We start from the raw sequence: 13475 nt of genomic DNA, 5'->3' as shown, positions 1-13475 counted from the left end.
ATTTACTCTTGTGAAAACAATTACTTACTTCATTTCCAGAAAAGTGCAATAAACTTTTGCAATAAAGTATATTGTATGAACTCGATATTGTAATCAGAAAATCCAACCACTATATGTGTCACATGGCATTTGGCTTTATTATCAAAACATTGCGAAAAAACGAGGTTGTGATTGTATATAAAACACAACTTCGCATTTGAGCATTAGTACATTCAAGATGAGTCCTTTTAGCAAATTACTCGTATTCCTTGTTTCACTTTGTGTCCTACTTCAAGTCGAAGCAAAAGTTTTCAAACGATGTGAACTTGCCAAAGAATTGAAAAACAAGCACCACATCCCTGGATCTCAACTAGCAACATGGATGTGTATCGCAAAATACGAATCAGATTATAACACCAGTGCTAGGAACACCAAAACAGGAGATCATGGGTTGTTTCAAATAAGTCAGATTTATTGGTGCAACAACAGCAACAAACCAGGAAAAGGCTGCAATGCGAAATGTTCCGATTTTAGAAATAACGATATTCGAGACGATGTTGCGTGTATTAAGAAAATCTACGCCGAACATCAAAAACTTTCTGGAAATGGGTTCAATGCTTGGGTAGCTTACAAGAACCACTGCAAAGGAAATAATGACCACTTCATTAAGGGATGTTTTTAAAACATTTACGTTTTAATAAATAAGGATGTTGTTTTATATCAGTATGTAACGTTTTAATAAAATTTTATTGGTACCAAAAAACTGTTGTTGCTACCTAGTAATAACAATCTCCTACTTCATCCGAGTATTACTCAAAAAACAGCTCATCTTGAAGCACACTTGATGGACAAGTAAAATTCTATTTTTGTATTATACCTTAGAAACATTACTTCACTTTCATTATTTACAGCAAACACTCAATATTTACAATTGCAAAAGGATGATAATCTTAGATAAAACAATAGCCTAGCTGCTATATAAAGCACCACCTTTTTTGCAAAATTAGTAGTAACTTGTCTACAGTTGCAAAAATGAAACTTCTCGCTATAATTGTTCTTTTTGCTTATGCTTCCCTAAGCGAAGCAAAAATTTTCGATAGATGTGAATTCACCAACACTATTAGGGGTTATGGTTTGTTCCCTGAAGAGCATATTTCTACATGGGTTTGTATCGCAAACTACGAATCTGCTTTCAACACCGACGCCACCAACACTGTCACTGGTGATCATGGAATTTATCAAATAAGTCAAATTTACTGGTGCTCAACTGGAGACAGTCCTGGAGGTGGTTGCAATAAGAGATGTGCTGATTTCCATAACGACGATATCAGCGACGATTCCGTGTGTGCCAAAAAAGTCTTTGATGAGCATCAGGGAATTTCTGGAAATGGGTTCAATGCCTGGACAACTTATGCGCCTTACTGTAGTGGAGATAATTCTGGATGGATTAATGGCTGTTAAATTTATCTTTTTTTTGTTACTTTGAGTAAAAAATGTACCATAAATATACCTTTACTTCTTACCATAACTGATAGTAATTAATGAGTAATAACTACGATGAGTAATATAAGAAAATACAATAAAATCAAATAAATGTGCAAAGTAGAGAACAAGACTCGTATTGATATAGGAACAAAGCGATCAAGTTTCTGAAACATTTTTAAATTTGTATCAGAAGTATTACTCAAAATCTATGTAAAAGTACCTAATATTGAAATTTTGATAAATCACCTGTTATTTGGAAAGCTACAACATCAACTCACCCCATAAAAAAATTCCGATGAAAGTAAAAATTTTAAAACTATTAACAAATTCTGCTATTATGTATTTGATGACAAAAAATGCACACAGGACGTCCCAATATTCTCCTAACAGTATTACCTATGATGCATTATTATACCGGGTTGTGTCAAAACTCGCACCCCAGAGAAAAATTTCAAGTTAGATAAGATACCAGAAACTTGGAAAAAAGGTTTAGAAAATTATATCTATCAAAAAATTTAAATTTGCTATTTATTTTTTAACATAGCAATTTTTTATGTCTATTTAATGATAGATACTGTTGATTAAAATACTTTAAAGAGAAAACAACCGGTAATTCGTAAGCCAGACTCAAAAAAATTAGTTTCCTGCTGAGTGTTTCCGTTTTAAATTCGTTTTATAAGGTATCAAAACAAGCGGTTTTTTTTTAAATCATTGTTTCCAAAAAATAATAATTAATATAAATTAAAGTAATATATGTACCTATTTAAAAAAATATTCTTATTTTAAGAACAAAATTTTGCTTTGTTGTCAAAATTGCAATTTATATAAAAAAAAATAATTTAAAATAAAGTAGATAGTAGATAGTTGTAATCCTTTAGATCATGACCTTCATGAGAAAAATGTTTTATTTGGTAGGTTGCCATTTAAAAAAATAAATGATGTGATCTGAAAAGTACAGATTTCTTAAAAAGACTTAATTACTAGGTTATTAAAATGGCTTGTCTGAGGCAAAATCAATTTATTTATTCTTCTTCGTTTTGTGTGCAATTTAAGAAGCCGAAAATACAAAGTTTAGTGTACTCGAGGATAAAAATTTATACGAAGTTTGATTTTTTATTGTTAAAAGATTTGCATATCGATGCACATTTGGCATATGTTAGAGCATAGGTATTTCTTTATATCTTCTGCATATTTTTGTGAAAATACGTGCATATATATGCGCATATTTTACGAATTTTTCGTGTATATAATCCGAGCCTTACTGATGATCTTGTATATGTTTTTTTTTATAATTATTTAGTAAAAGTACAAAAATTTTGTCAATATAAACCACAAATAACATTAAACAGAGTTACAATTTAGGAAACAGCTTTTTTGTTTCCTCTTCTAACAGCCTGTAGCAAAAAAAATTGGAAAATTTTTACAAAGTGTTAGATTATGACATACAGCACATCGTATAACATCTCTCAAAACTTCAAAATAGATTCACGCAATTGAGCTTTACTTTATGTCCAATTTATGTTTGTTTATAATTTTTTTCCAATGGTATAATAATATAAAATGAACACTGTTCTAATCAGAAACAGCTAATATTTGCTAAAATTAGTTAAATAAAACGAGAGTAAGAAATTTTATTCAATTATCTGATTATCTCGCATAGGGATACAATAAAATCGGAAAAACTTTAAAAACGTTTAGTTGTTATTTTTAACGAGGACAATAATAGAAGCGAACACACCTACCCCAACAATTATGTCCAATTACAAGACCTCCAACAATTAGCAACAATAAAGGAATTAAAAAATCAGTAATTTATCATCATTGCTCAGACGGCAATTTTGATTATAAGAAAAAATATATCATGACAAAGAGGACAGTAAGATTAGCTTTGCTACCTACTTAGTATGATCTACGCATGCTGGAATTAGTTAAATAAGACGAGAATAAGAACGTTTTATTCAATTATCTCGCAATAGGGATACAATATCGAATTAGATGATTCCTTTTAACAGACGATGCTTTTATCTTTTCATTGCATTGTGATTCGAACATCTGCTAAAGTTGTTTCAGGAATTATTTATATTTATTTTTATTTATTACCTTTTTACACAAAATTTAAATGTCTCAGTTTTTTTCATGAATGAGTTTATAGTTTTATATGAAAATTCCTTCTTTTAATGAAATAATTAGAGTCATTAATTAGAGAATGCACTGCTATTTTTAATCCAATAATCCAATAGACAAGAACAACGCTAATTGAGACAGAACTATTTTGAAATGAATGGCCCTCGGCCCCTGGTAATTGTTCACTACTCTTACATCTGCCATAATCGGCTTCGTCACTTAGATGCGCTTTATTGATGTAGTTCCTCTTTTTTTACAACACATGTAGCACACGAGCACCCACACTCACCGCACCAAAATGGGTTATAATTTATTTTTATTTATATTAGTTGTGATTAGTTCCTGTTGTTGTGTTAAGTGCGATAATATTATAAATGATTTTCTAAGTGTACCCACCACGGTGAAAGCACAAGAAAATAACACTGTCTTGTTGCCGTGTTATTTAAATACGGCATCAAATGGTAAGCGAAACATTTTTTTAATAATAACTATTTTTTTATTATCAATTAATTCCTATTTTATTTTGATTGAATTTTTTACTTAAATAAAATTACTTCGATTCTGGTCCTCCTATACAAATTCTCATTATATTTTACGCGCAGGTGATTAAATTAACATAAAACCACAACGTAGGCCTAAATAAAATCAGTTATACCGGATATCCGTCAGTTTGTCTCAATGAAACGTATTTAAAAGTGGCAATACCATGCAGGTGCAAAAACTGTAATAATAAACTTTGGTATCGAATATTTTTTATAGTAAACACAAAGTGGCGTATTAACCTAATTTGGCCCCTAAAGCCCTAAGAAAATTTCGGCCTCTCCCCCCATTGTTTTTTTTTTGTTTCACTAACACTTTTTTTACATTCTAGTAGTTGATATAGCATTCTCTTCATTTCTTTTTTTATTAATTTTGTTAATGGTATTTGTGACTATCACTTTGATGGTCACTTAATATACGCGTATTGTTTATTTATAGTAATTAGTAATACGGTAGAACCCCTCTGTAACGAGAACTCAAGGGACCAACGTATTTGCTCGTTATAACCGACTCGTAAGTATGAATATTAAAAAAAAATCTGTAATTTTTGTTTGTTTTTTGCTATGAAGCATTTTTATCTTATCAATTGCACTTTCCAATTGTACAAGACTATTGAAAAAGACATCGTGGTTAGGTGTGAAAGCACCCAATAACAAAAAAATTCATCTCTAGAGAATCCCCAATTTTTTCTGAAAATTGTTCTGATTTTTCTTTTAACTTGGCCCCACTTATAGGCACATTGGACACTTTGAACCATTTAAGAACGGCTTTATCTAATTTAGAATTTTTAGCAGTATGCACTTCTTCACTTTTGGCGAAAATTTACCAGTTGAACTCGTAATCTTGTCCCTGTTCTTTACAGTAGCAACAATTGTTGCTACTGTAGAATTGGCTAAATTTTTCTCTTTGCTGATTACAGCTTGTCGAACTCTGTTATTATTGATATTTTTTCTTTCTATTGATACAGAAAGACGAAGTGTTCTCTGCTTGAAAAGTTATTCAAAACTGAGAAAGTGAGAAAAAATAAGACCATTAGCGCGCTAAAGCAACATTTCCAAAAAAATTCTGGTACACAATACGTAATGGAGACTGGCAGGATTTTTACTTCTTCTAGGAACTCTCGTTATAACCGATCTGTTTCCGAAATTTCTCAAAATTTCTCGCTATTACCGATCTTGGACAAAATAAAAATTTTATTATATCCATCCCAATTCCAGAAAAATATTCGCTATAGAGGGAGAATTTTACATAGAGTAGTATACAAAACGGCAAGGGACCAGACAATTTTTTGTTATAACCGGGACTCGTTATAGAGGAGTTCCACTGTAATACATAAAAATAAAAAAAATGGGGGATGATTTATTGATATAAAAAAACAATGACTGTTGATTCTAAAAGGTTTCTTTCTGGCTTTCTTGTCAGCAAAAACGTTAACAATTTTGTCAAAACGTAGAGCATATTTTCCACAAGAGATTTTACAGTTATTGATTATCCGAACGATTTCATTTTTTTTTTCTAAAATTTTTTGGTACATGTAGGAAGGGAATTGATAGTTTCCATCTAGATACTATAATTTTATTATAAAAAATTAGTTAAAAAATATATAAAAAATAAAAATTTAAATTAGCTACATATCAATATCCCTAGAAATATCTAAAATGGTTTCATAAAAAAAATAAAAAAAAGAAAATTCCTTATAATAGCCGAGAAAAACCTTTTCGAAAAATGCATTGAAATTCCCTATCTTGGCAAACGGTAAGTTAAGCCTTAAGCACTTCATTTTTAATGCACATTATTGCCAACGCTTTTAATTTAAGATTAGGTAATGCAGATCTGCGGTAGTCTTTTACGCTTTTCAGTGTTAGAAATGATCTTTCATCTATAAAATTAGTCACCGCTTTAGAAACGAACATTCTCAACAAAATCAGAAGATTAGGGAACAAGTCGTCAATTTTCTCCAGTTTCAATTTTTTTAGTAAGTTCAAGTGTCCATTAGACGGAAGACCTAGAGGTCCTTGATTTGAAGCAATTCGCCTTCCAAGTTATGATGCAGATCTTCTTGTAAGTTTCAACCAATTCTTTTTTTCTGTGATTTCCTCCGTGGTGATGACTGGAGCTCAAAAATCCGAATTCTTCATTAATACAAAATTCATTTTTTTCGTTGAATTCAACGTCTCGCTCTCCTTCTGTCTCATCAAATTGCTTCTATCTCTTCTTCCTTTTGCTAGTGACATACTGGTAACTTGCATTATTACACAATTTGATTGCTTGCCATATTAATAGTCACAACTTGAGGTTTTTGATTCACTTGGTTGAACCTCTCTGATATTATCTTCCAAAAACAGGTCATAATAGGTTTTTAAGTCAAGTCTACAATGTACATAATTTGAGAAAACCTTGTGATTTTAGGAGATTGTGAACGAACATTGTTCCAAGAAAAAATAATGACGGTGAATTTATTTTGCTCCGACAAACACGATTTTATTATTTCTTTAAAGAAAAAAATCATCCTTTCACAAAATTTTGCGCCCCAAGCCTGGGCTTCTTAGGCTTCAGCTATAATACGCCACTGTAAAAACCTACATACGTAATAAAATGTGTTTCTGTAAATATTTGTATTATTTGTTGTGTTTTCTTGTTCAAGAATAAATTTTATACTATCAAAAAATGATTAAGTATTTACTACATAGTTACACCAATTACTGCAACAACAAAACGCACTTATAATAATTCCACAAAAAGCTAAGAAAACTGATCACTCCATTGGCAAAAAGATTTTAATCAGTGTTTATAATAGTTGCAAACTGTTACTTTTAATCGTGAATTTCTATTTTATTTTATTTTTTATGCCATATTTTGTAAAATAGGAAACTAAGTAGTACACTCAAGATTTCTTGGTTTTTCTCTACAGAGTTCTGTTTAAAAAAAAAGTAAAATATTATACAGGACGTTAAAATTTTATGATTTTGTTTAAAAATGACTATATTTTAATTTGATAAACTCGAGTGTAAAAAACAAAAAATTGAAAGAGCTGAGCTATTTAATCAAGTTTTTGTCCACTAATTTCATTCTGAATAAAACTAAAACAAGCAAAAATCTCGTCCTGGCAACTGAATTTCAACCCACATGAAAAATTAATGTTCTAGACGGCAATTTCATTACTGCAATAAGATGGTACAAAGATGAAAATTTAATAGTGGATAGTGCAGACGAACAATTACCACTTCCGGAGGGTCACATTTTATGGGAAAATGGATCTTTGGAAATCTTTAGAGTCACTCCAAACGACACTGGAATTTATATTTGCGAAATTGCTAGACCAGAACCTTGGTCACCTGTGAGACAAAGACACGCAATCGAAGTTTTACGTGAGTTAATTTTCCCATTTTGTTCAGGAATTTATCAAAATTGATTCTAGATCCACCATCGGTGGAACCTTTCCCTCCGACTGGTTTCCTACAAGTGAAACTCGGAGAGGAAGTGAGAATGTCATGTAAAGGAAGTGGGGTACCGTACCCCATCATCACTTGGTACACAAAAGTATTCTAGAATAAATTTGATTACACTTTTTTGAATTTTTTTTTTCAGGGAGAAGAAATAAAGCTTCTAAACCCTCGAGAGTTACTAAAATTCACAGCTTCTGATCGACAAATGGCCGGAATTTATGAATGTCGTGCCGCTAATGGAGTCGGCGAGCCAGCCTCTGCCCAAATCGAGCTCAATATAATATGTAAAAATTTACAGTTTGTCCCAAATATAATTTTTTAAAGCCAATGTTTCAGATCCTCCAGAACTGATGACTTCCCGTTCTTGGATCCATACTGCTCCTGGTCATCGAGTCCAACTCGAATGTAAAATTTCAGCTGATCCTCAAGCTACAGTAACTTGGACTAAAGGGGACATGCCGGTGCCTTTAGACAGCAGAGTATTGTCTTTAGTAGACGGTGACAAATACAGTTTGCTTATCAAAAATATCCAAAGGAGCGATTTTGGGATTTACACTTGCAAAGCTATCAATGAACTGGGCCAGGGTGAACTTCAAATCCAACTTTCAGGTACAAATTTAGCCCTACTTTTGTCAATTTTTTAAAAAAGTAACTAAATATGTTTTTTTTTTTCTATAATTTAAAAATGTGGTGTCAATTTTTTTAAATACCGTAAAAAATAAGTCTTGTAGGTAAAATAAAAACATTATTTTTTATATTTAATAGGTGTGCCGAATCCTGGTGTGTTTAAAAAGACAGATGACAAAAATACAAACTCGAAAGACTCATATACTCTAATCTGGGAAGTTGATAGTTATACACCTATTATAGAATACAATCTGTGGTTCCAACCTTATAAACCCAAAACCGGGTTAAGTAAACCCAACTGGACCAAATTAACTATACCAACGGAACATAGTTCAGGACCAGTTTATTCAAAATCATACACAATTAAAGGTTTGAAAGAAAAAACCGTGTATGAGGCTTTACTGGTTTCAAGAAATAGATATGGTTGGTCAAAACCATCACCAATTTTGAGATTTGCTACAGCTGGGGCGGGTAATTTAAAATCATACTTTTTTTGAATTAAAAAGTGTTAATTTTTTTAATTTTCAGATTTAAAAGAAGAAATTATTACTCCAGTTCAACATCACACAGAGGACAATATAATTCCTCTGGATTTGAGCAGTTCCTCGCAAAATTGTGAATTGTCCAATTTTGGTTTCCTGGTGATTGTGACAGTGTTTTATCATTTTCATTGTTGAAAATAAACTTATAAAAAACAATTTGTTGGTCAATGTTATTCTTACATCACACTTTAATAATTAAAAAAAAGAAATGTTTTTTTTTCGTAACTGAGAAAGAATCTTTTTGGAAACTTCTTTATTAATTCACTTTTAGGCTTTCCCTGCTCTAAAATAAAAATCACCTTATTTGTCTTTTTTTTTGGTGGAAGCTTTAAAATTTTTCCTGGTTTTGGTGATTGTGACAGTGTTTTATCATTTTCATTGTTGAAAATAAACGTACATATTTTTGATAGGAAAATATAATAGCTGTCATTAATTTGAAATTGTCATTCATTTTGACGTTAAAGCTTGAATTACATTAAAGTGTCAGAAAAGTGACGACCAAAGTATTTTGTCTCCAACTGTACAAAATTAAATCTTAAATCTACTTTTTATGGTCTCAGGTTTGTTGAATTTGAAATAGTTTTCGAAATATCCTTCAGAATTGTACTCTCTAGAAACAAACTATTAATGATTTAACGTAAGGATTGTGTATAAGTTGTAATCCTTGTGATTGGTCAGTTTAAAGTCGGCCATTAAAATAATGTAAAAAAACCAATCACTAGATTTTTTGGATTCATTCAAAAATTTTATACAATGATGTGATTGGTCCGTTATCGGCCATTAATATAATGTGAGTTACCATGGAGCAACCAATCACTTTAGACTTTAACTTCATTCAAAATAGCAAAATTAGTTAATTCAAATTTGTGTTCATTCATTAAAATTATTCCAATTATTAATAAAAATGTTGTGTGTGCTCTTTATGTGTTCTGTGCTCTGCATTGATACTATTGTGAATACTGTTATGGAGAATTTGTATTTTTTACGGTTCGTTGCCGATAGATACTCAATTTGAAAAGTTTAATGCAAGAAGTGAAACATAATTGGAAGGAGGTACAAAAAGACTGAGAACGGCACCTTCTTAATGTCTACAAAGAACATAAATGAATAAATAATATTAATCCTATATGAAACTGAAACAGAAAAATTGAAAAATTAAAAAGGTTAGATTTCAAGCAACTAAAATTGTGTATAATTGGTTGCATACATCAAATGTTCGTTATTATAAACCAATACGTGAACTATTATTTAGATTATTAAAGAGATATGAGATATGCACCTTATTAGTTGTGCAGTTGCAAATGCCATTTTCTTCTACACTTACGAAGTTTTGTGACAATGGGAGTTACCGAAATAAGGGTAAGGAAAAATAATTTTTGGTCTATTCTTGGGTACTATTATACAATAAATGTTTTGCCTACGCTTTCTGAATTTCTTGAAATAAAATAAAAACATCAAAACCTGACAATCGATTAATCATTAAAATCATAGTAATTTATTTATAGCCTAATACATTTTATCACAAATTAACAGGTACAACATCTGGTATTGTTTTAAAATTATTTTTCTGAACTTCTTGTTTCTCATTTGGATTAGAAAACCAGTTGCACATTGCAAAGTTGTAGCAGAATTGTACCAAACTGTTCACAAAACCTGAACAGACATAAATCCCCCCAATAATAGAACACAGCCTTGCCAGAAACATTCCTAAATGATCCCTTTCCTGACTCACAGTCACTTTGAGGGCAGACATATCATACTTAAAAAAAATCCCTGGCATTCCATGACTACCTTTGTCATGATCAATTGGTCTGTTTAATTCTTTTACACTGTATTGGTAGGTGTTTACAGAAGCCAGGAATGTTTTCACATTTGTGGGAACAACTTCAATGAAATAATTAAATAATGTCATTCCTGTAAAAAAAAAGAGTAAAAAAACACTGGTTTTATTGATTATGAAATTACCAGTGTGTGATATCAGTTCATCTCCTTCCAAAGGATGAACAATCCCAGGACTGGGGTCCCCAAAACTAAATTTATCAATTCTGTGACTAAAATTGTAATCTCTTTCACTCATAAACGCACTGATGTGTATGTGGCCTCTGGGAAGATTTAAGCTTTTGCCGGCTGTTATATGGAAATTTCCTGAAACTTTATTTAAAATTAAAGATCCGTGGATGCGACAAGCGTCGTGGGGCCTGTTTGGATAGGTACTCCGCTCAGGCATATGTCTGAACATTGTTGAAAAACTGCTTTTCCATAACAAATCCTTAAAAAAATTAAAACATAAACATCGTTCCTTGATAAGCACAAAAACGTTACTTTAACTGCATGGTATTCTTCTCTAAGATATGAATTAAAATGTTTTTTGTTGTCGAAATAGATTTGTTGATTTGGGGCTAACTCAAACCACGTGTCTTCCTCCTCCAAAGAGCCGAATTTGTATGCGTTTTGGTTTGTCGAGTCTAATATATCAGCACCTAGGTCTAGAAATCCGTATTAAAGAAAATTTTCAATATTTTGTATCCTTCTACTTACTAGAACAGGGCATTGCTACAGTAATATCTACATTGATTTTTAATTTAGCGTCAAAATCTGTATCGGGTGAAAATTTGAATACAAATTTGCTATCAAGGTAATAGTTTATCTCCAAAAAAACTAGCCACGTAATTAGGATAAAGCTGAATACTGAAACTGGTTATTAATGTAATATAAAGAACTTGGAAGGAATAAAATAATAAGACGGACTTACATGTTCCACCCACTGAAGACTTCTCTTTAAATGTCTCTTCTATTTTAGGAAAAATGTCAATTTTCTTAACTTTGCTTAATTTTGAACCTCTGTATCGCAACATTGTCACTTTCTCGGTATCCATTTTTATTTATTTTATGCTTCAGTGAATTTTTACAATAAAGAAATCGGCACTAAATCGGTTTTTTAGGTTAGTTTGTTGACGTTGACATGTTGACAATCTGCTGTTTTGATTTTTAGTTCGGCGTCTTACCGTTAGCGTAATAATCCGAAAAAAAAAATGATTTTGGGGGTAGTTCCCTACAATCATATTCAAAAAAAAATGTCGTCAATATCAAATTTTTGGCATAAAATTAATTATTCCTGTGTAAATGAGCGTACTTAAATTTATAAAAATATTTTTTTTGCGAGAGTTGAATTTTCATCACGATTAAGATTTCTATACAGGGTGTTTACGGTCTTGAGGTTGAAATTTAAATAAGATGATATTTACTGTAGAAGAAAACTAATACGCTATATAAAACAAAAATTCACGTTGTGAAAGGAAATAATCCATTTTATATTATTTGTTTGAGAACTGCTGTTTCAGCGCCATTAATTTCATTACCTTTTGTTTCACCGTAATTCATAATCACGACAACCTATTTATTATTTTAATATTTATTGCTATCCATGTTCATAAATTTGGAGAAAAATTAAGAAAAACGAATCAAACCTATTGGAAACCATTTTGCTGGAAGAGATTGAACAGAAGATCTTTGAATTTTGATAAAAACTAAAGCAAAAGCAAATCAAATGATGACAGTGTCAAAACTGTGATGTGACTTTGCTTTTTCATTGTCATGAATACGATTTTTTTATATGTTGCAACAATACAATTTTACCTGAACAAGGAAATCATACCAGCGACCCTCAAACCGCGAACCAATATTTTGGAGTTAAATAACACTCTGAATAATAACAATTGTGTGAGTTTTTCGTTTAGGTTACAGTATTTTTATATTCTTCTATTAGTAGGTTAATTTTCAACTCCAAGACTGTAAACACCCTGTAGTTATTGCTATAGTTTCTATATAGTTTGTTACAAAGAGCTGGCGATACATTACGATTTGATTTATCAAATTGATATCTTTTTGGTCTTTGAGGTTCTTGGGGTTATCAACTATGCAAAAAAATGTTTTGAAGGTCTTTTTTTTCACTCATTTGCTTGATTATCAACTCTAAATTCGTGAAAAAAGTATGAGTTTTAAAACTAGTTGTACAAATATTTATTTTGACATTATGAAGTTTGGTAATTTGTAATCAAATCAATTTTGTTGTGAAAATATAATTCATTTATTATTTATTAATGTTTGAGATGACATTGACGATCACTTTTTTTTTTAATTTGACTATAGGCTATAGGTCAAGATAAGAAAAAAAGTACCTACACACCTGTGTCGGGAAATGCTTGCTGAGGGAGCTAGAACCACCTGAAGAAGGTGGGCAAAAAAGCTTTTTTTCAATTATCTCAGAAACTGGTAGAAATAAATCTATAAAAGTTTGCATCAGAAGTAACTTTTTGGAGCTGAATCCATTCGTTATGTAAAAATTGGGTAGGTATCCTAACTAGGAGGCGTAAAATTGTGATTTGAAAACTTTTTTTTTGTAATTTTTTGTTAGATTTGGATTTATTGGCTAAAAATGTTTCTTGTGTTTTTTTTTTGTACAACGACGAAAAATGAGATTTTCTTAAACCGTGGCCCGACCTTAATTATAAAAAGCAACTCTCGAAAGAACTAAAAATATTTTCATTAATTATTTTTTTTTTTAAAAACGATCACATTTTTCCAGTACTTTATAATGGACTACTACATATTTTTTTGAAAAGTATGTACAGGGCGCCAGAACTCGCATTATATAGCTGTGAGGAAAAAATTTCAAGGGAGAATAATGGAAGAATTTTATGATTTTTCGATCTTCAGACTTTATTAACTCTAA

At 31.0% G+C, this 13475-nt stretch overlaps 3 protein-coding genes across 3 annotated transcripts; 2 read left to right on the top strand and 1 right to left on the bottom strand.

Annotated features, from left to right (window-relative positions):
• The first annotated feature begins 183 nt into the window (after nt 1-183).
• Nucleotides 184-742, top strand: LOC123007406 (lysozyme-like). The gene has a single exon (XM_044402695.1). The coding sequence runs from the start codon at nt 218-220 to the stop codon at nt 659-661; it is 444 nt and encodes a 147-aa protein (XP_044258630.1). The 5' UTR covers nt 184-217; the 3' UTR covers nt 662-742.
• Nucleotides 743-3794: 3052 nt separating this feature from the next.
• On the top strand, nt 3795-8891 carry LOC123004591 (limbic system-associated membrane protein-like). Its single transcript, XM_044397911.1, has 7 exons — nt 3795-4049; nt 7275-7496; nt 7547-7668; nt 7717-7858; nt 7911-8183; nt 8340-8672; nt 8730-8891. The coding sequence occupies exons 1-7, from the start codon at nt 3887-3889 to the stop codon at nt 8876-8878; spliced, it is 1404 nt and encodes a 467-aa protein (XP_044253846.1). The 5' UTR covers nt 3795-3886; the 3' UTR covers nt 8879-8891.
• Nucleotides 8892-10215: 1324 nt separating this feature from the next.
• LOC123015551 (endoplasmic reticulum-Golgi intermediate compartment protein 2) lies at nt 10216-11740 on the bottom strand. Its single transcript, XM_044415337.1, has 5 exons — nt 11496-11740; nt 11282-11437; nt 11066-11229; nt 10709-11012; nt 10216-10657 (listed from the first exon to the last, which is right to left on the bottom strand). The coding sequence occupies exons 1-5, from the start codon at nt 11617-11619 to the stop codon at nt 10263-10265; spliced, it is 1143 nt and encodes a 380-aa protein (XP_044271272.1). The 5' UTR covers nt 11620-11740; the 3' UTR covers nt 10216-10262.
• Nucleotides 11741-13475: the final 1735 nt, after the last annotated feature.

This window comes from Tribolium madens, unplaced genomic scaffold (assembly GCF_015345945.1).
Source record: "Tribolium madens isolate multiple individuals breed KSU strain unplaced genomic scaffold, Tmad_KSU_1.1 Scaffold_11;HRSCAF=98;Tcas5.2_LG3b, whole genome shotgun sequence".
Classification (NCBI taxonomy): Eukaryota; Metazoa; Arthropoda; class Insecta; order Coleoptera; family Tenebrionidae; genus Tribolium; species Tribolium madens.
This window is presented reverse-complemented; position numbering and strand designations above follow the sequence as displayed.